Source organism: Salmo salar, chromosome 01 (genome assembly GCF_965601325.2).
Source record: "Salmo salar chromosome 01, fSalSal1, whole genome shotgun sequence".
NCBI classification, from domain to species: Eukaryota; Metazoa; Chordata; class Actinopteri; order Salmoniformes; family Salmonidae; genus Salmo; species Salmo salar.
In genome coordinates this window covers 86,284,133-86,306,529 of record NC_138291.1, presented here as the reverse complement: position 1 = coordinate 86,306,529, position 22,397 = coordinate 86,284,133, and the positions used below count along the sequence as shown (strand labels likewise).

Sequence of the window (22,397 nt, the reverse complement as noted above, 5' to 3'; positions counted from 1 at the left end):
GCGTATGTGTCCGGGTGGGACCTCTCGCTCTTTTCCACAAGCTGTGTTTAAAAAACAGTATGATCAAACATCTGAGCAGCTAATTAAAGATAATTTGTTCTTAATGAGGCAGAAACAGTAGCAGAACTCAGTCTAATGGGGGCCCAAACGTGAAAGTCATGTAAAAGCGTGCCTCCTCTCTCACCGGCTCGTTCTCATGGTTGTAAAACAGCTGCTTTACACCCAGAGCACAATGTGTGTACACTAGGAGCGGTTAATGAAAACCACCTCAACGCTACTTAGTCAAATTTGAGCTATAAAAATGTCACCGGGAGAACAATTCCTTACAGCATTTAAAATAATTGTTTCCAAGGCAAACGAATCCTTATGAGAGGTCATTTTACAGAGGGTTAGCAGCAGCAATTTTGTCTGGAAGAAAAGAACAGCAAAGGAAAATGACACCAATCTACGGCAGTGGAAAATGGATGACATTTGATCCTATTTCCCTCTCTGTCCCTCATTGCTGCCTGCCGTGTTCCCAGAATGCTGTTGCATTCCGATTCCGAGAGCGCCGTTCACTCAACGACATGAGTGATTTCTAAATTCTAATGGCCACTTAAGTAGAATCTGCAGCTTCCTTCCTCAGTCCACCATGGGTTGTTGGCAGTTTTGCCTTAATTCTTCCTTAGTCTGTCATGTCTCCCTTTTCCAACTATCCAATTGACACGGTTCATCAAGTAAGTCCTTCAAGTAGAGGGTTTAGCCTAAAGCAGGAGAACATCATGATGCAAGAGGAATATGGCAACGGCCCGATGGCACTAGAGTTACTGCTACCATTTCGGGGTATACCCCTCTACACATCGACTCACTGTGTTTAAACCACAGACGCACAAATTGCAGATTGACCATGCCTAATTAGAATCTTTATAAACCACATCTGCTACAACATTAGCTACATATACACTGAGTGTACAAAATATTAGGAATAACTGCTCTTTCCATGACATAGACTAACCAAGTAAATGCAAATGAAAGCTATGATCCCTTATTGATGTCACCTGTTAAATCCACTTCAAATCAGTGTAGATGAAGGGGAGGAGAGGTTAAAGAAGGATTTTTAATTGGGAAACAGATTGTGTATGTGTGCCATTCAGAGAGTGAATGGGCAAGACAGAAGATTTAAGTGCCTTTGAACGGGGTATGGTAGTAGGTGACAGAGGTGCACCGGTTTGTGTCAAGAACTGCAACGATGCTGGGTTTTTCATGCTCAACAGGTTCCCGTGTGTATCAAGAATGGTCCACCACCCAAAGGCCATCCAGCCAACTTGACACAACTGTGGAAAGCATTGGAGTCAACATGGGCCAGTATCCCTGTGGAACACTAGACACTTTGTAGAGTGCCCTGACGAATTAAAACTGTTCTGAGGGCAACTCAATATTAGGAAGGTGTTCTTAATGTTTCGTACACTCAGTGTACAAGCTACATTGTTTTGTGGATGTTTGGGGTCCTGAGGGCTTCCCCCTATCTATCTGTGGCTTCATCCCAAATGGGGCACTCTCTTCCCTATATAGGCCTAGTGCACTACTTTTGGGCACTACCCATAGGGCTCTGGTGCAAAGTAGTGCACTTCGTAGGTAATAAGGTGCCATTTGGGATTCAGACAGTGGCCGTGTCCGAATACCCGTAATTGCATTCTAAATAATAGGCTGATTGGGTGTGCCTAAACGCAACGTGTTATATATAGTATGTGAACTTTCTGAAATTCAGTATGCAATCAAATTTTCACTTTTCATCTAGTAGAATTCACTTCATGCTATTGAGGAAGAGAATTGTCTTTTTACTAAACGGTATGTAATACGATTAGCACAGTTTTAGAAAGTAGTCGACAAGGCTAACTATGACATGGCCAGTGTGTTCGAGAGGATCAGTTTCAGCAAGCGCAGAATAATCACTAAGCTTGATCACATAATGAGTAGTTATGTTTGCTGCAAGGTGATCTAGATCAGTTATTCTGCACAGTCCGACTGCCATGTAGTGAGACCTCAAACATGCACATTGTGTCAAGTGGACAAAGGCTCTCTAGGAGTCCAGGTAACTGAAATATGGTGAATGTGTAACCAGGTCAGCCAAGTTCAGCCCAGTTTGGCACAGTCATATATAAAATGAAAAAAGGCTATGAACTTACCGCTGCTCCCACAGTCTGCACAGGAGAGAAGCTGTTCTGGCCTCTTGTCCCGATTGGACTCTTTCGTTCCCAAACAGAAACTGCATATTGGGATGGGGTCAGCGCGTAGCTGGGGAGAGAAACAGAAACTGCATATTGGGATGGGGTCAGCGCGTAGCTGGGGAGAGAAACAGAAACTGCATATTGGGATGGGGTCAGGGCGTAGCTGGGGAGAGAAACAGAAACTGCATATTGGGATGGGGTCAGGGCGTAGCTGGGGAGAGAAACAGAAACTGCATATTGGGATGGGGTCAGCGCGTAGCTGGGGAGAGAAACAGAAACTGCATATTGGGATGGGGTCAGCGCGTAGCTGGGGAGAGAAACAGAAACTGCATATTGGGATGGGGTCAGCGCGTAGCTGGGGAGAGAAACAGAAACTGCATATTGGGATGGGGTCAGCGCGTAGCTGGGGAGAGAAACAGAAACTGCATATTGGGATGGGGTCAGCGCGTAGCTGGGGAGAGAAACAGAAACTGCATATTGGGATGGGGTCAGGGCAAGCTGGGGAGAGAAACAGAAACTGCATATTGGGATGGGGTCAGGGCGTAGCTGGGGAGAGAAACAGAAACTGCATATTGGGATGGGGTCAGGGCGAAGCTGGGGAGAGAAAGAAAGCAAGTGTTCGAAAACATAAGAGGCATGGTGGACTAGCTATGTATGTACTGTTTGTGATGTGCTGTGAATAATATCAGTATTCTGGTATGCTGTATGACAAAATTTCCTTATGGATACAAATACAGTTATTATCATAAGCCTACAGTCCTGTAAAGTGCTGCAGATATGCATAACACTCATTTATTCCTGTTTGTCTTGGAGTCTACTGACTGAAAAGCACGCTTTTCGGGGATTATTGGAACAGAGAATATATTCAAACAGATGCAGTGATATGCAGATACATGAATAAGTAAACACAAGGCTTAGCCATCAAAGCTCTGAATGAGATGGGAATTAATGACATAATAGTCCGTCCCCCTGACATGAGTTCAACAACTAAAACACAATTAGCTTATTATGAACACTTACTGCCCACAGTAGGTAGTCTACCGTAATACATGTAAAAAATTGCCCTTCTTTATCCATTAAATCTGAAAGGGGATGTGATAATCAGTTAAGGGGCTTAATCCACTTGAGAAAGCTTTACACTACAATTAGACAGGATTAGCCAGCATGTAATCAAATTACCTTAATAATGTTAATGAATCATAATAATGATTCAAATACATTGTACAGGGCCGGGACGATACCAGTATCACAATATTTTTTCCATGGCAAAAAGGAAAACCCAAAGCAGAGCTCAATCTTTGGTCCTTTAACCTGCTGTATGTAAAATATTGTGAGCTATAAACATAAAATGTTTATTTCCAACATTAAGGCTGTTTTCCTAAAGAAGTTAAATCCGCTGTGTGTTTTGTTTCCTTGCCAGGATACTAACGAGTATTGCGATACTGGTATCGTCCCGGCCCTAACACTGTAGTTGCTCTCCCTCTCTCCATGTGTCAGAATCAGCAGTAGAAAAGTTAAGTGAGTTAAGGGCTTAAAATGACGTACAAAAGTAGTAAAATATCAGCTTTAAGAGGACTGATCACTTAGAACTATTGACAGGCAGATCTAACTACCAGCATGGCTAGCCCATGTCTAGTAGGAAGGTAAACATTGGGCCTATACCCATCTGTTCTATAGCCTGCAAAATATTCAAAACACTTTCTTCTGCTCAGTATCGAACACTATGAAATGACTTTCTTATTGAACCCAATGGACTCAACCACCTTCAAAACAGCACCACCACATAACACAGAAACTAACAGCAGACTAGCCCATGTCTAGTTTGAAGGTAAACGGCCATGTGTAGCTCAGTTGGTTTTGCGACACTTGCAACAAGATCATGGGTTATTTTTCTGCAGGGATCACATAACCTACACATGCTAAAAACACATGTGCTCACTATGCTGTTAATCACTTTGGATAAAATCATCTGCTAAGGGTCATAGGTTATATATTACTATATAGTGTGTACCTACTCTTCTATACAACCACCATATTCAACACTTTTTTACTCAGTAGGCCTATGAAACGTTATTCGGTTCAATCATTTCATGACCATCGTAAAGCAACCACCAAAAATGACACCACGTAACAAGGCATCACACACACACACACACACACACACACTCCTCAGGCAGCATAACACAGCGTCACACAAAGAGCCTCCTCTGAGAGGAAGGAGGTTCTTAAAGGAAAATAACACACAGGGTGTGACAATAAATAACAAACCTCATCAGTTCACACACAAACGACTCATCAACTGACTGCAGAGGCTATGGGAAGAAAGGGGACTGGGGAGATGCCCATAATTAGTTTCTACTGAGCCAGAGGCAGGCAGATCATCATCATGACCTCAACACAGCTCGTTTGAACGCAATATCCATCGGCCCTGACGTGACCCCTGCGTGACCTGCAGATGCAATCTGGGTGTTTAGAAGAGTCCGATGTCACGTTACCTTGAGATAGAAATGCCTAGTATGTAGAACAATCATGCCTCTCTGACATATAAGATACGGAATCATGTTCGGTCTATTCATGCCATTTCTAACTTCACCATTACCGAATGTGCCCCAGGTAGATTTTAGGGCTAGCCACAGTGACATGTTTTTTTCCATTTTAGTAATTTAGCAAACGCTCTTATCCAGAGCAACTTACAGGAGATATTAGGGGTTAAGTGTCTTACTCAAGGGCACATCAGATTTTTCACCTAGTCAGCTTGGGGATTTGAAACCAGCGACCTTTCAGTTAGTGGCCCAATACTCTTACCCGCTAGGCTACCTGCTGCCATTTCAAAATACAGGAAGTGGAAAAGTAAAACAGGGATAGGATGCATCTGTTGGATTTGGTCATTGTTCTTGGCTGGTGTTATAGCCTATCAATTGAATAATATGATGAGAGAAAGACGTTTACAGATACATCAATGATTACTCCATTTCCAAAACCTTCCAGGTCAATAGAGTGGCTGTGCTACCGGTGGAATCATCTTGCCTGTCTATGTAAAGACAACCACTCTTGAATGAATGCTACAGAGATGATTCATTTTTGTAAGATAGGCTACACCTCACTTTCATCATCTCTTCAACTGCGTATAATTTACTTGGCAGATGCTTTTATCCAAAGTGACTAAGAGTACAGTACAGGGAGTGCATACATATTTAGTATGAGTATCAATACCGACAAGAATTGAACCCACAACATTGGCTAGACGCGGCATTACGTCATTGTGATCATTAATGAGTCACAGAAAGTAGAAACAGGAAGAAGCTCTATCAAACAGGATTTAAAAAGATACATCTGTCCTTTAAAAACTTCTAAATAGCAGAGTCGTCTGTCTCTAGTACGTAGGCCTATCTAGCCTGTTCCTTTTGCACTTGGTCACAATATATCCCATCACAAACCTACAGTATCCACCTAATCTACAAATGAAGATTCAACTTTGTGAAAGGGTCTAGCTGTTTGGAACAACTGTGTTCAAACTACTTCTAAAATCAGCAGAGCAGTCTTTCTCTAGTAGGCTAAGTATCTAAATAGGCTGCTCTTTTTGTACTTGATCAAACAATCACAAACCTAGGCTACTTTGTATCCGCCAAATAAAAATGGAACTGGATGTGAAATCTTCATCTGCAGTGACGCTATAATGAAATGGCTACTAGCGCCCAGCTTATCATTTTGATAACCATGCAATTGGTCTGTGGGACTAGGGCTGGCACAATTACCTTATAACCGGCAGTTATGATGACAAATGAAAATAAAATAACCGTCATACATTTTTTTGTAATGTAATTTTATTACATTTTTGGGGTGGGACAACTGCTGACTGAAGACGGGATGGCCAGGCATTCATGCGATCGAGTCCGTTTCTGCGGCAACATGGACTCTTAATGTGATGGAACTTTGTTGCTCCTTACTGAAACAAGCATGTTGTTGTAGCAAACAAGTCTTTGGTTGCGAGGCAACGCCACCACAATGCAGCAGCAGCACACATAGAAATATAATTAATAGAATGGTTCCTCTAACCCTGGCAATTTGACTGGTAAACTCATGGGTATACTCACAATGGCTTCCTGGTATTGTGATGCAATAATTTCCATGGTAATGTAGAATGTCAATTCAAATTATGTTAACTGATAGGGCTCATGCAATGGACTGCATTTTTTGTAATGTCAGTTGAATCAACAAATAATGGCACATTGATGGGTACACTTCCTGCTTTGCTCCTATGGGTACACTTGCAATGGCCGCCAGTCCACCAATCATGCCGTCATTGACTTGACTGGGGATGCCCATTCTATTCATTCCATTTCTACGGCCGCACATGCAGTCAGGAGCAGAGGAAGAGAAAATGTGTGTTGTTTTGCTATTCCAACGGTTATTACGATGACTGCAAACTAATGGCTGGCCAATTACCGTCATCCAAAATTCCATGACCGTCACAGCCCTATACATGAACTGCATGAAAAAGGCATTGTTCCAATCAAATAGGATTAGCTTTTTATTACATCAAATCGGTAGCCTGAGCATATGAGTAGAGAAAGATTCAGGCTGCTGCACAGTCACTACGGAAGATCTAGTCTACAGCGCCTGGTTAAATTGTCTTTAGGGGGATTTTTATACTCTCTCCATGGTTAAAAAGTAGTGAGAAACAGATGTCATTGTTGCAACAAAGAAAGAAAAAAGTGCTTCATTTACTATCATCCCAAATCGAAATATTTCATTATCTGGACTAATTCTTAAAATTTTACGCTAATTTTCCTATGGATGGGCAGAACGTGTTACTACATTACACATACATTTTCACCACACAAAAATAACAGGAAAATGAAATAAATCCTTTTTACCTCAGATTGGTGATGTTAGTATTAAAGTTTATAGTCATCGCGATCTCACAAAATCGATTGCTTAAAACAGATTAATACCTTTCGTTTAATACCCGTGTTGTCGTCATATGCGCCAGTCCGTAGTATAATTTATTTTTTCTCTCCTCCCATAAATGACTGGCCTCAAATTTATTCATGATTTGAGGCTTAAGCTATAATCTAAATGAAAGCCAATCCCTGAAGTCATTTAGAAACCGATGTGAGGTGGTGATTCATTGGAATTATCCAGTCAAAAAAAAATGTCGGAATGGCCGATTAATTAGGGTCGATTTCAAGTTTTCATAACAATCGGAAATCGGTATTTTTGGACACCGATTTGGCCGATTTAAAAAAAAAAAAAAAAACTAGGCAAGTTAGTTAAGAACACATTCTTATTTTCAATTACGGCCTAGGAACGGTGGGTTAACTGCCTTGTTCTGGGGCAGAACGACAGATTTTTACCTTGTCAGCTCGGGGATTCAATCTTGCAACCTTATGGTTAACTAGTCCAACGCTCTAACCACCTGCTTTACATTACACTCCACGAGGAGCCTGCCTGTTACGCGAATGCAGTAAGAAGCCAAGATAAGTTTAATGCTAGCTAGCAACTTATCTTATAAAAAACAATCAATCATAATCACTAGTTAAACTAGTAATATCATCAACCATGTGTAGTTATCTAGTCTGTCCTGCGTTGCATATAATCGCTTAGGTACACGTTGCTCCAACCATAAACATCAATGCCTTTCTTAAAATCAATACATTTTTAAACCTGCATATTTAGTTAATATTGCCTGCTAACATGAATTTCTTTTAACTAGGGAAAAGATGTCACTTCTCTTGCAAATAGAGTCAGGGTATATGCAGCAGTTTGGGCCGCCTGGCTCGTTGCGAACTAATATGCCAGAATTTTACGTAATTTTACGTAATTATGACATAACATTGAAGGTTGTTCAATGTAACAGGAATATTTAGACTTAGGGATGCCACCAGTTAGATAAAATATGGAACGGTTCCGTATTTCACTTACAGGAAAAACGTTTTGTTTTCGAGATGATAGTTTCCGGATTCGACCATATTAATGACCTAAGGCTCGTATTTCTGTGTGTTATTATGTTATAATTAAGTCTATGATTTGATAGAGCAGTCTGACTGAGCGGTGGTAGGCAGCAGCAGGCTCGTAAGCGTTCATTCAAACAGCACTTTTCTGCGTTTGCCAGCAGCCCTTCGCAATGCATTGCGCTGTTTATGACTTCAAGCCTGTCAACTCCCAAGATTAGGCTAGTGTAACCGATGTGAAATGGCTAGTTAGCCGGGTGCACGCTAATACCGTTTCAAACGTCACTCGCTCTGAGACTTGGAGTAGTTTTTCCCCTTGCTCTACATGGGTAACGCTGCTTCGAGGGTGGCTGTTGTCGATGTGTTCCTGGTTCGAGCCCAGGTAGGAGCGAGGAGAGGGACAGAAGCTATATTGTTACACTGGCAATACTAAAATGCCTATAAGAACATCCAATAGTCAAAGGTATATGAAATACAAATCATATATAGAGAAATAGTCCTATAATTCCTGTAATAACTACTACCTAAAACTTCTTACCTGGGAATATTGAAGACTCATGTTAAAAGGAACCACCAGCTTTCATATGTTCTCATGTTCTGGGCAAGGAACTTAAACGTTAGCTTTCTTACATGGCACATATTGCACTTTTACTTTCTTCTCCAACACTTTATTTTCGCATTATTTAAACCAAATTGAACATGTTTCATTATTTATTTGAGGCCAAATTGATTTTATTGATTTATTATATTAAGTTAAAATAAGTGTTCATTCAGTAGTTGTAGTAATTGTCATTATTACAAATAAATAAAAAAATAAAACATTCTGCTTTTTTTGGTCCTCCAATAATCGGTATCGGCGTTGAAAAATCTGAATCGGTCGACCTCTAATTTCCATACAATATCGATGTGAGTGGATAATTTGTGCACAATATTGATTACAGTAGAACAAGCTAATCAATTCCAGCTCCGAGTGGACCCTTGGCAAATGTATGTGCGTTTGCAGTTCATGAAAAGTTCTAATTTGGAAAAATAAAAGTAATCTGAACACAAGACTGACATGTGTAAAGAGCAATTTTTGTATTCAAAATATCACAACCTACTTCAGCATATTGATTATGAATTTGGACATTTAAAACCAGTGTTGAGACACTGGGCTATAAATCAAAACAGGAAACGGCAACAGTATAATTTTCTACTTATGTTTTAGGAATATAAATTATTTTAACAATTCTTACGTGAATCTAGTTAATTAATTAGGTAAGAACCACTGAAATAGCCAAGAAAACCTGCTGAGGTAGTAAGCTATTGATTTTGATGATATTAGTGCAATTGTGAAATGATAAGTGTAGTTGATAAAGTCAAGTTCCACAACTTACACAGTACTTACATTTAAGTCATTTAGCAGACGCTCTTATCCAGAGCGACTTACAGTAGTGAATGCATACATTTCATACATTTTTTTTTTTCTGTGCTGGCCCCCCGTGGGAATCGAACTCACAACCCTGGCGTTGCAACTGAGCTACAGGGGAGAAAAAAATGTATAAAGCAAAAACCCAATGTGGCTAGCCTAGTCTGGGCTGGCCATTAGATATATTTTCCAGTAGGGACCAGCCTCCGATTGGTGATTAAACAGAGAGAAAAATAAAAACCCTTAAAAGTGGTGCTCATCTGAAAAATAATAGAAAAAAAGAGAAAGAACACACAGCTAAAGAAGAGAAGATGTTACTGATTGACTAGGGGATTCCAAATTAAGTACATTAGAGGAAATTACAGTGCTTTAAAAAGGCACAGTTGTGTTCCATGAGGGGGGTGGAGTTCTATTAGAAGACTGCTGTTCTAGAAGCCAGGCAGAGAGCTGTGCTGAAGAACAGGTTACATAACAGTAAGGGGAGAGAAGAAAAAAATTCCTAGCCTTTGTTGCAGCCAAACTCACTTTAGAATCTAATAAACTTTGACCCAAGACTGCTCTTTTCCAAGACTCTCATTTCCTATACCCACTAGTTATGCTTTGTTACTCGCTAACTTCAAGGACTAGAACGAAGTCATCCTTTTGAGTAAACTAAAAGAACTTAGTGATGTCACCATCAAATAGCATAGGAGCTGAGCGTAATTGAAAGACTCCAAACTTATACAGATTAGGGCCAAGACATTTCTTATGAGGATAGATTTCTTGGTAATGACAAGCTTTTTATTACAGGAGGACAGTGTCTTACAACAGAACTGTTTCACTTTGGTCTGACCGCAAACACAAACTTGTGGCTGTATAGTCAAGGGTGTTATTTCCTGATATTCATAATGAAACTGAAGGGTAGATAATGTCTCCAATTGTGAAAATGCCAATCTAGAATGGTCTACTGTAGGCCTACACTATTTAAAGTAGTAAATTACCAAATGATTAACATAAATGAAACCTTTCCATAACTTGGAGAGACATGTTAACGCAACTTTATACTCCCAAAGCCCTAGACTGTCATTTTGACCTTCTACACAAAGATGAGGAGGAAAACTGTTTTATGGAAACAGTAATAGTAACCTTCCAATGCCTTGGCCTTCACTGTAAAGTCCTTTTCATTTGTCAAGTACAAAACTGCTGTCAATACAGTATTGTTCACGTGCAGCATGAGTTACTGCTGAGTGATGGAGCCACAATCTCTGCAGAGTGAAAACCACGTCTCATGCATCATGGTCAAGAGAAAACAATGAAGGTTAAGAGTTTTTAGTGGCCCTAGAATCAAGTCATAGTCACCTCAAATTATTTTACAGCATTTCCCCCTACATGCATTTAGTAGAGGTGCAATGCAGCTGCTAAATCATGGTCGCCACTTACATTTTTATTTTTTTATATATAAAAAAAAAATACAGTACTAGTCAAAAGTTTGGACATCTACTCATTCAAGGGTTTCTCTATTTTTACTATTTTCTAAATGTAGAATAATATTGAAGACGTCACAACTATGAAATATCACATATAGAACCATGTAGTAACCAAAAAATGTTAAACAAATCAAAATATATTTTATATTTGAGATTCTACAAAAGGAGCCATCCTTGGCCTTGATGACAGCGTTGCACACTCTTGCCATTCTATCAACCAGCTTCATGAGGTTGTCACCTGGAATGCATTTCAATTAACAGGTGTGCCTTGTTAAGTTATTTTGTGTAATTTCTTTCCTTCTTAATGCGTTTGACCCAATTAGTTGTGTGTGACAAGGTAGGGGTTGTATACAGAAGACAGCCCTATTTGGTTAAAGACCAAGTCCATATTATGGCAAGAACAGCTCAAATAAGCAAAGAGAAACGACATTCCATCATTACTTTAAAACATGAAGGTCAGTAAATCCGGAAAATCTGAAGAACTTTGAAAGTTTCTTCAAGTGCAGTCGCAAAAACCATCAAGCGCTATGTTGAAACTGGCTCTGAGGACAGCCACAGGAAAGGAAGACAGTTACCTCTGCTGCAGAGGATAAGTTCATTAGAGTTAACTGCATCTCAGATTACAACCCAAATAAATGCTTCAGAGTTCAAGTAACAGACATCACAACATCAACTGATTCACGCAGACCATGAAGGCCAGCGTGAATCAGGCCTTCATTGTCGAATTGCTGCAAAGAAACCACTACTAAAGGACACCAATAATAAGAAGAGTCTTGCTTGGGACAAGAAACACAAGCAATGGACATTAGACCGGTGGAAATCTGTCCTTTGGTCTGATGAGTCCAAATGAGATTCTTGGTTCCAACCGCCGTATCTTGGTAAAACGCAGAATAGGAAACGGATGATCTCTGCACGTGTGGTTCCCACCGTGAAGCATGGAGGTGGCAGCATGATAGTGTCACAAGCAAAGCACTGTCAGTAATTTATTTTGAATTCCAGGCACATTTAACCAGCATGGCTACCACAGCATTCTGCAGCGATACACCATCCCATCTTTTATTATATATGACAGGACAATGACCCAACACACTTCCAGGCTGTGTAAGGGCCATTTGACCAAGAAGGAGAGTGACGGAGTGCTGCATCAGATGAACTGGTCTCCACAATCACCCGACCTCAACCCAATTGAGATGGTTTGGGATGGGTTGGACTGCAGAGTGAAGGAAAAGCAGCCAACAAGTGCTCAGCATATGTGGGAACTCCTTCAAGACTGTTGGAAAAGCATTCCAGGTGAAGCTGGTTGAGAGAACGCCAAGAGTGTGTGAAGCTGTAATCAAGGCAAAGGGTGGCTACTTTGATATAAAACATATTTGGATTTGTTTAACACTTTTTTGGTTACAAAATGATTCCATCTGTGTTATTTCATAGTTTTGATGTCGTCACTATTATTCTACAATGTTGAAAATAGTACAAATAAAGAAAAACCCTTGAATGAGTAGGTGTCCAAACTTTTGACTGGTACTAACACACATAGAATTCAGACCCCTTGACTTCCTCCACATTTTGTTAGTGTTATTCTAAAATTGATTAAATAGTTTCTTCTCATCAATCTACACATAATACCCCGTAATGACAAGGCAAATTTATAAAGAAAAAAAATTAAATAGCAGATTTAGATAAGTATTCAGACATTTTACTTTGAATCTTCATCCTAGGCTGAGTTCCTGAGCCGGTTTTCATCAAGGATCTCGCTGTACTTCTTTCCCTTTATCCTGACCAGTCTCCCAGTCCCTGCCACTGAAAAACATCCCCACAGCATGATGCTGCCACAATCATGCTTCACCGTAGGGATGGTGCCAGGTTTCCTCCAGACATGACGCTTGGCATTCAGGCCAAAGAGTTCAATCTTCGTTTTATCACACCAGAGAATCTTGTTTCTCATGGTCTGAGTCCATGGACTGTCATGTGCATTTTACAGAGGAGTGGCTTCCGTCTGACCACTCTACCATAAAGGCCTGATTGGTGGAGTGCTGCAGAGATGGTGAACCTTCCAGACCAAGGCCCTTCTCCCTGACCAAGGCCCTTCTCCCCCGATTGCGCAGTTGGGCCAGGTGGCCAGCTGTAGGAAGTCTTGGTGGTTCCAAACTTCTTCCATTTAAGAATGATGGAAGCCACTGTGTTCTTGGGGACCTTCAATGCTGCAGAAAGTTGGTACCCTTCCCCAGATCTGTGCCTCGACACATTCCTGTCTCAGATTTCTACGGACAATTCCTTCGAATGGCTTGGTTTTTGCTCTGACATGCACTGTCAACCTTATAGACAGGTGTGTGCCTTTCCAAATCATGTCCAATCTATTGAATGTGCCACAGGTGGACTCCAAGTTGTAGAAACATCTCAAGGATGATCAATGGAAACAGGAGGCACCTGAGCTCAATTTCAAGTCTCTTACCAAAGGATCTGAATATGTCTGTAAATAAGGTGTCTATTTTTTATAAATGTGCTAAAAATAAATCAAAAAACCTGTTTTCGCTTTGTCATTATGGGGTATTGTGTGTACATTGATGAGGATGATTATTATTTTTTTATTCATTTTAGAATATGGCTGTAACGTAACAAAATGTGGAAAGAGGTTAAGGGGTCTGAGACTTTCCAAATGCACTGTACATATGCCCCAGGAAGACCTCACACACACCCACCCCCCCCCCCCCATGCAGGAAGACCCCCGCTAGACCCCATTCAGCCTCACTCCGCTAACTGCCACAGCTGCTGAAAAAAAATCATCTTATAAAATCAGCTGGTAAAAGAATCTTATATTAATATAATTGATCAGAGAACAATTTTGGTTAACAGGTAAATAAAAAGAATTATTGGCAACCCTAAAGATTCAAATCAAACTAAATTAAATCTGCATTAACATTCTACTTTTTAAAATGTATTTCAGTTTAAGGAACAGTATTGTGGTCTTCCATGGCTAAAATCCCTTTGTCATCCATCACCATGTGGAAAGCCAAAAATGAATGGAACTCAGAACTCATGAGGCAAATGGTTGTTGACTTTCAAAAAAGCAGGCAATGGGTAGAAAAAACCTAATATAGCACTTACCACTATTAGAGCAATTATTACAAATTTAAAACCACTGGAACAGCGGTAAACGTGCCTGGTAGAGGGTGCATTTGTATCTTGTCCCCATTCAGTGAGGAAGATGATTTGGGAGGCAAAGAAAAGCGCAAGGGCCACAGTTGGAAAATTAAGAACTTGGTTGCATCTTGGGGTCACCAAGTCTCCAAATCTACAATTAAACATCACCTCCATGCCAATAGGCTATTTGGAAGGGTTGCCATAAAAAAATCCTTTATTGAAAGAAACCAACCCATGTAAATGCCTGGAGTTTGCTAAACGGCATTGGCACTTGGACCGGAACCGGGTGGCATGGTCAGATGTTACAAAAATAGAGGTCTTTAGCCGTGCACACCAGCGGTGGGTTTGGCATCGAAAGAAGGATGCACATGCAAAAAAAGAACCTCATTCCTACTGTAAAATAAGGTGATGGACCTTTGATGTTATGGGGCTGTTTTGCTTGCACTGGGCCTGGGGTCCTTGTTAAGGTCAATGGCATCATCATCTGTACTAGGACATTTTAGCCCAAAACCTGGTTGCATCTGCCCGGAGGCTGAAACTTGGCCTCAATTGGATGTTCCAGCAAGACAATGACCCCAAGCACACATCAAAATACACAAAGAAATGGTTAACTGACCACAAAAAAAACAAAAAAACATTTTGCAATGGCCATCTCGGTCTCCAGACTTGAACCCCATTGAAAACCTGTGGTTTGAATTGAGGAGGGCAGTCCATAAGCGCAGGCCAAATTATATATATCAAGGATCTGGAAAGATTCTGCACAGAGGAATGGTCTAAGATCCCTCCCAAAGTGTTTTCCAATCTCATAAAACATTATAGAAAAAGGCTCAGTGTCATTATCCTAGCAAGGGGAGGGTGCTGGAGTAGTGAAAACAGGGGTGTTGATAATTTTGTCAGTTATCTTTTTTAGATTTGTATTACTTGTTAAACATATTTGAGCAATTGTAATAGTATAAAATAATTGACCCATAAAATTATATAATACACACAACCCTATGTTCTCAAAGACAAATAACTTTAAAGCTACTGTACGTTATTTACTCTCTGTCTAATAACATAGCCCATCTATTCTGCCAAACAAATGCAAAAAATGGCCAATTGGTTACAAAGTATTTTCCTGAGCAGAGGAAATGTCAACAAGGCCTAGTAGTTTTCTCAAGTACACACTGAACTAGCTAGAAGATCTACTGAGTAGCTGTGTTTCCAAGCAGCAATATTATATCACAACAGCTTGATTTAAGCCCACAAGAGCTCTGCTATTCATCACAAAACTGTCAGCTATCATCCAATTGCATTCCTCAAGTGCAGCATCATCACCCAGTGCTTGAAGCCGATTAGGCATGATCAGAGCGAGCATCAAGTCCTTAACCAAATGAGACTGAATATTCCAAAATGAGACATATTGGTCAAACAACAATCTAGCGTTTATTTTGCCGGCTAAAGGGATAATATGCCATTTAGCAGACGCTTTTTACCAGAGGGGGATATATTATCGACATCAGAGATAGCCTCCGAATCCTTTTCAGGTTATGAGTAGCATACTGTACCTTGTGAAAGAAGCCTTGGAATACACAGTATTATCAGCAGGCTACTATCAGAGAAATATACAGAACCTAGTATTAGTATACTGTACCTGGTCGCTCTCGTGTGGAAGAAGAGTGACACACTGAAGAGCCAATGGGGAAGCACCTGGACACCTCTGGCTCCTCCCCTCCGCTCCACTACCCCCCTGGTTCAACCTGTAGAGTGGGCCGTTCTTCTCCAGCCGGCCGTTGTTGACTGCCCGTTTGGCGGACAGTCGTAACCTCTGCTGAAACCCCGGGTTGTCCAGGACATGTGATAGATCATCCTGGTTCCTTAGGTACCTCTGGATGTTCTTCAGAGAGGAACCGTGGTTATCATCCAGACCCTCGATGGCCCTCCTCAGAATTTTATTCCAGTCAACGTGGCGAAGGTCACTGGGATTCCATATAGATCCTTTCGACAATGGGACAGAGAGGTTTGCACTAACAGGTTTGAGCGATGATGTTGTTGATGAAGATACTCCTCTCCCAGGGTGCTCAGGGTCTTTGTACGACACGCTCCCCTTATTGGTGACTTTGAGAATGGAACCATCGTGAACACTTAACTCCAACTGCTCCAGAACGGTTCTCTTGTCCAATCTGTGTAAGGTAGCCACCGCATGACAAATCCGCTCCTCGGAAGGCCTCTGTTTTTGCCTTTTGATTTTCTGTATTGCTTCTAGAATCCACTCCGTATACAGAGGGTTAGCAAGTTCCACCATGGTTAAACAATGAGATTTAGGAAAAAGTGATCCATAGAGAATATCCCTTGTTGTTGTGAAACATTTGATACATCCAACACATCTTGAAGGTCAAAAAGTAATGTTCCACCTCGACATCAATACATTCCTGCAGTAAATCCTCCTCCAAGGTAGAAGCTCACATGTAACCTAACAAAATAAGATGAAAATAGCTAGATAGTAAATTCCTCGAAGGTTGGGACAGTTACCGACCGACCTGGAACACGATTCCTTCGAATGACGTTAGTTCCTTCAAGATCCAAATGATAACTTTAAAGAAAAAACACAGATAGTCATAAACAGTCAAATAAGATCACAAGCCAAAAATATGCAATACTGTACCCTAACAATAACAGAGCCAGAATTTCTATATATTTGTTTCACCCAGCACCTTTACTGAGTCTCAAGTACTAGTAGCCCATGGTCACATTAGACAATAACTAGACTGTTTTGATTACTGGTAGTGAATTGTGAGGGATTGGCCTAGTATACACTTTACACGTTGGGCCATGACCAATTGAAGTGTTTTTGGATTAGTAGGCTAGGCTATATTCTGAGACCTCACCATAACATTTACTGAAAAGCAGACCAAGACAACATGAAATGAAGGTCAACAACACTCAAGAGAAACAGATGGATTATAAAGCAGTTCAGACGGATTGAAGATGATTCTAGGTAGGTTAGGGATAGGCTAATGTTCCTTAATCCGTAGTCTGAGTCTGATACTATAATCCACCGATTGACCTAACCTCATGCAATAGTTTGTGGTAAAATAATGATTAAGATGAATTTGTCATGACACTGACTACAGTCATAACAAGGGAGATTAAATGTAACCTGTTAAATATATGTTAAAACACCTATCAGAATTACTTGTGATATAATTTGTGTTCTTTTTTTGTTGATAGTTAAATGCTTCATTGTAACATCACCAGCTGACTAAACTAGGCTACTCAGTGTTTCTAAATCAGCTACAATGTAGAACAAGAATGGCAATGGAGTTTGACTTCTTGCACGCGAGTTTGACAGCTTGTATGCGTAACGAGTGATAAACAAGGATTTGTTCATTTTAGCAGTCGGCGCGAGCTTGAATGTTAGCCGCACACGATCAATTCATATTGTTGCACTTTTTGACAGCTGCGGAGGGATGGTTACCGGAAATTTATGACGGCAATTTATGTTCAAACTAACATGAGACGCTTACGAACGAGAAGATAATATGTAACTAACCTTGCTTGTATCAGTTGAGTTGTAGGAAAAAACATTGCTGCCTGCATTAATGACGTGACCTAAACAGTCGCCATTTTGTTACAATGTTGTAGTTTACATAAATCCGACATGACGCTGATTACAATCCAATGGAGTCTCATTAAACCTTACCTACACTAATGTGCCCTCCCTAGCAACTTTAATATTGGCTGTAAAGGCAAGATCCGATTTCTGGTTTGATAAAGTACATGTCAATCATTATATATGAGCTCACTTTAGAAGGGACTGCGTTGGCTGCTTGATCTGTCACTACACTCAATTGAACCGCCTCTTAAGGTGTCTTCTCGTATCATGGATTGATGTTGTATTTACCCTGAGCACTTATCGTTTGACTGAATAAGTCGGTGCACTAGAGGGACAATTTAATATACCCTTTGTATCTCAATTAGATTGTCATTCATTAACAAAAATTACCGCAGGTCAGTGGTTAAATTCATGATTTCTGGTTAAACTATATCCTGTGTCAAACGACAGCCCACCTTTACTACGACTCCTCCTTGAAACAATTGGTTACACTTTAAAATGATTTGGATCATTTTAGACTTTAATTGGTTGTTTGTTAAATCCATCATTTATTTGCAAAAAAACGGCGAAGACTTCACTGCTGATTTAAAGCAGCAAGTTTTTAAAAGGTTTGAAGGTGATGGGCTATTATCGTGCTATGGTTGTCCATGCTATCCGACTCTTCTTTCCCCACAAACTGGTGTTCTCATTTTATTTTCCACTCTTGTGCAAATTCACTATAGCCTATTCCCAGAAGCACCGACAATTCACTGATTTCAGTTTTCACCAACTCATGTAGGCTACCAAACGTTTACGGGTGGGCTACATCATAATAAATAGGGCACACTATAAATAATCATTCAGGATTTCTTATCCATCAAGCGGTAACATTTCTCTACATAGCACGAGTGCCTGCCTGTGTTAGGCTACAGCGATCATCAACATTCTACCGTGTAAATTATGACAATACTTATTATCTGTATTATCTTGCACTGCATTTCCGACTAGAAAATAAACACATGGGGGGGAAATTCCACATAGCCTACAAACGGAGTAGTTGACCCGGGAAATCGGAGTAGCAGCATCTTCACTGTGCCTCAATAATAAATGTATTGCTACAGTTTCGCGATCCATCCATTTCTCACTCGACTCGCAGGTCCATTCTCGTTTACACATTATTAGTCAGTGATATACAGTCTCCTCGTAATGTAGGCTAGATCGTTTACAAAATGATCCGACGCTGGGCAAGGAGGCAAAACAAATTACGCAAGTTTTATGCAAGGATGAACATGTTACCAGTGAGAGAAAAAGGCATCGGCTAGCTACCGTAAATATTTGCTGGTAGTTACCTCTTCAAGTTTTCTTTATCGGATACAGTCCTCTTCTTTATTAACACGATGACTGAAACGACGATCGGATATAAATAATCACACTCACAGCGGCACATCCATAGGGGGGTTTCCTTGTATTTTTAATCTCTAAACGATTCGCTGAAGGCTCGCGCTGAGACAGAGGACCTGATAACAACTAATTGAAAGGTTAATCTACATAGCAGCCTGTGACAAAGTGGTACCTCCCTCCCCCTTCTTCTTCACTGTAGACATCCCTACTTCAGTCAGTGAAGTGGAGCAGACCGTCGCCCCTGTAGCAGTAGCGCTTCCCCAATGATCATAGCGGCAAATGTAATGTCACTTTCACTTTTCACATTAAAATGTCCCGGGATGTGCATGGGAAGATTACATTTTTTTTTGCAACACGTCTTGATGTCTTTATCCAGGGCTGTATTCTGTGAGCGGCGTAATACTTACACAGCTAGTGTACAAATTGGCATTGGCATTAATTGCCGTTATCCTGGAATAACTTCCTAGATAATGCAGCCTATTGGGCCACCTTGTTTCCAAGCATCTTCTGATTATAGAACCAGCTGGATAGGTCTTTTTGCAGAGGGATTGTTAAATTGACCCAATCCTAATATAATGAAAACATCAAGTCCTTGATCATAACATAAAATTGTTATGAATAATGACACCTACAAAAATATTGATATCATTTTAAAGGAAGACAGACAAGAAGACAAAGAATCATAGTCTATTAAATGGACACCAATAAATCAACAGTATGATTCAATCATATTATGGAAATTATCCATCAACAACCTCAAGATGTTACAGCTGCTGCCTACACTAATTTGGGTGTGAAATCCGTCCCTGCTCTTTCCTTCAATGCCCACATTAGTCACGTCTGTAAAACGTCATTCTTTCACCTGAATAACATCTCCCGCATAAGACCCTCTCTCACCACATCTGACGCAGAAAAACTAATCCATGCATTCATTTTATCTGGAATTGATTATGGAAACGCAGTTCTTGGGCGCCTGACCGCAAATTTAATTCATAAACTAGAGCTCAGCTAAAACAGTGCCGCAAGTATTCTAGCACAAACAAAAAAAGTCTGCGCACATCACCCCCATCCTTGCTGATCTCCATTGGCTACATGTTCCTCAAGTAATCTACTATAAAATTCTCCTCCTCGTTTACAATGCCCTAAATGGCATCGGACCCGCCTACCTGTTAGACATTCTCTCCCCCTATGAACCTCCACGCACCCTACTACGTTCGAACCAGGCCAAACTCCTCCATGCCCCCAGGACCAGGCTCTGCACAATGAGGGGCACATTTGTGTTGTAGCTCCAGACACGCACACCTGATTCAACTTGTCAAATAATCATCAAGCTCTCTATGAGTTGAATCAGGTGAATTTGTCTGGGGCTACAACAAAAATGTGTGCTGTTGGGGGTACTAGAGGACTGGAGTTGGGAAACTGATATAGGGTGCCATTTGGGACGTAGCTGGAGCATGTGCCATCCACACAGTCTGACCATCCCCCCATCTCTCCTCTCTCTCTCTCTCTCTCTCAATCCTTGCCAACTGCCACCCAGTGCTGTTCAGCAACACTGCTGCCCATCTGCGGGGCAAACACTGGTCTGGTCTGCTCTGGCTACGTCCCCAGTCAGTCAATTCCCATCCCAAATGGCACCCTATTCCCTATGTTGGGCACTACTTTTGACCAGGACCCTTTTGTTTTATTCCAAATGGCACCCTATTTCCTATATAGTGCACTACTTTTGACCAGGATAGGATCTCTCCCAAATTGCACCCTATTCCCTATATAGTGCTCTTGGGATGCAGACACACTCTGCTTTTGCTTTTCACGCATTCAAAGAAGGGATGGTGCTGATGAATGAGAGTAAATACCAGACATACGAATTGTGTTCTTTCTTTGAAAATATAACTCTCATATATATGATGAGCCCAAATTTGCTAACGCCATATGTTCTTCTAGCAGCTCTGATCTAATTGAACTCTGTATATGTATAAATTAAGAACATTAGATGTTGGTAGAATTCAGACTTGGGAGAAACAGGGGACCTTAGCCAGTTAGTTGTTGAGACAGAGACAATGACACATCCGTAACATTTAAACTACTGTTCTTACACTTTAAAATTAAGTAAAGCATAGTAGAAAAGTGTGGTTAACGGTTTTCCTTCTCGCGGTAAACTACGCAGCATTCCTCATTCTCATTACTTAATCATGGCTCCATCTTTTTGTTTAAGTCCAAAATCGCATCTTATTCTCTATTTAGGGCACTACTTTTGACCAGTAGTGCACAAAATAGAGAATAGGGTGCCATTTGTCACGCATTCTTTGTGTTTGTGTTTTGCCATCTGTCAAGTTGAGAAGCAAATGAACCAGCTGCTACGGAGTGTGATCTCTGCCAATCAGAAATGTGGTCCTTTTCAAAGCGCATCTGTGTGAAACCTTAAAACGCTGATGAAAAAAGTGTCTCAAAGTTGTTAATAACATTTTGGCTAGAGCCTGTTTTCACCTAGATGCCCCTGATTAACATAAACGCATAAACCAAGCATCATTAAATGGATCTACAGCCCTTTGCATAAGAGGTGTTTGAATAGGATCACTCTCCACATTTAATGAGCCCAGAAATTAAAGGGAAAATATATGCAAACAGGTTGAGTTCTGTACTATTATTTATACACAATATGAAAATGGCATATTGCATAATGTGTTTTTGTATTTCAATTTTTCAGTTTCACAGTTATATGGAACATAGGCACATTTTGACCTCAGTCTATGATAATAGTATAGGTTATAGGCTACAGTTTGTATATACTACAGTTAAAGGAACAATGTAGTACTGGCTCAGAACCTATTCCCTATATAGTGCACTACTTTTGACCAGAACCTTATTAGGGAGGCAAAAATAAATGGATAAAGGGTTTAAGAAAAATAGTCCCTGGTCAAAAGTAGTACATCATCTCGGGAATAGGGTGCCATATCCCAATTTCTGGCACATATCCCAATTTCTCTCAATCCCCATTATCCACTACTTGTGGCCCCCCATGCCTGGAGGGAGGAAGGGACAGTCTGGGGCCTCTCGGTGATCCTTGTCTCCCCTATCCAACACCCGGCAACAGCACAGCTGGGTGCGGGGGGATCAGCCAGCTGGGTGCAGGATCAGCCTAATTTCCAGGGCTCTCTAATGATCACCATGAAGAGGCACCTCTAATCCCATAACTGAGAGAAACGACCTCCAGCAGCCATGGAGCCATCATCCCAAATGGCACCTCAGTCC

General features: G+C 40.8%; 1 protein-coding gene across 6 annotated transcripts in view; it reads right to left on the bottom strand.

Moving 5' to 3' along the window:
- LOC106611767 (histone acetyltransferase KAT6B) overlaps window positions 1–19,417 on the bottom strand; it is a 40,730-nt gene extending 21,313 nt beyond the window's left edge. For 2 of the 6 annotated variants that reach the window (XM_082977580.1, XM_014212372.3), the window contains exons 1-3: window positions 17,706–17,875; window positions 15,807–16,745; window positions 2,166–2,274 (exon numbers count right to left, since the gene is read on the bottom strand). In XM_082977580.1, coding sequence (XP_082833706.1) covers window positions 2,166–2,274; window positions 15,807–16,457 — 760 coding nt within the window. In that variant the 5' untranslated portion in view covers window positions 16,458–16,745; window positions 17,706–17,875. Of the gene's footprint in view, window positions 1–2,165; window positions 2,275–15,806; window positions 16,746–17,705; window positions 17,877–19,096 lie in introns of those variants that run through there. The other 4 variants (XM_082977571.1, XM_014212362.3, XM_082977597.1 and 1 more) reach the window with 4 other exon arrangements.
- Between the last annotated feature and the right edge of the window lie 2,980 nt (window positions 19,418–22,397).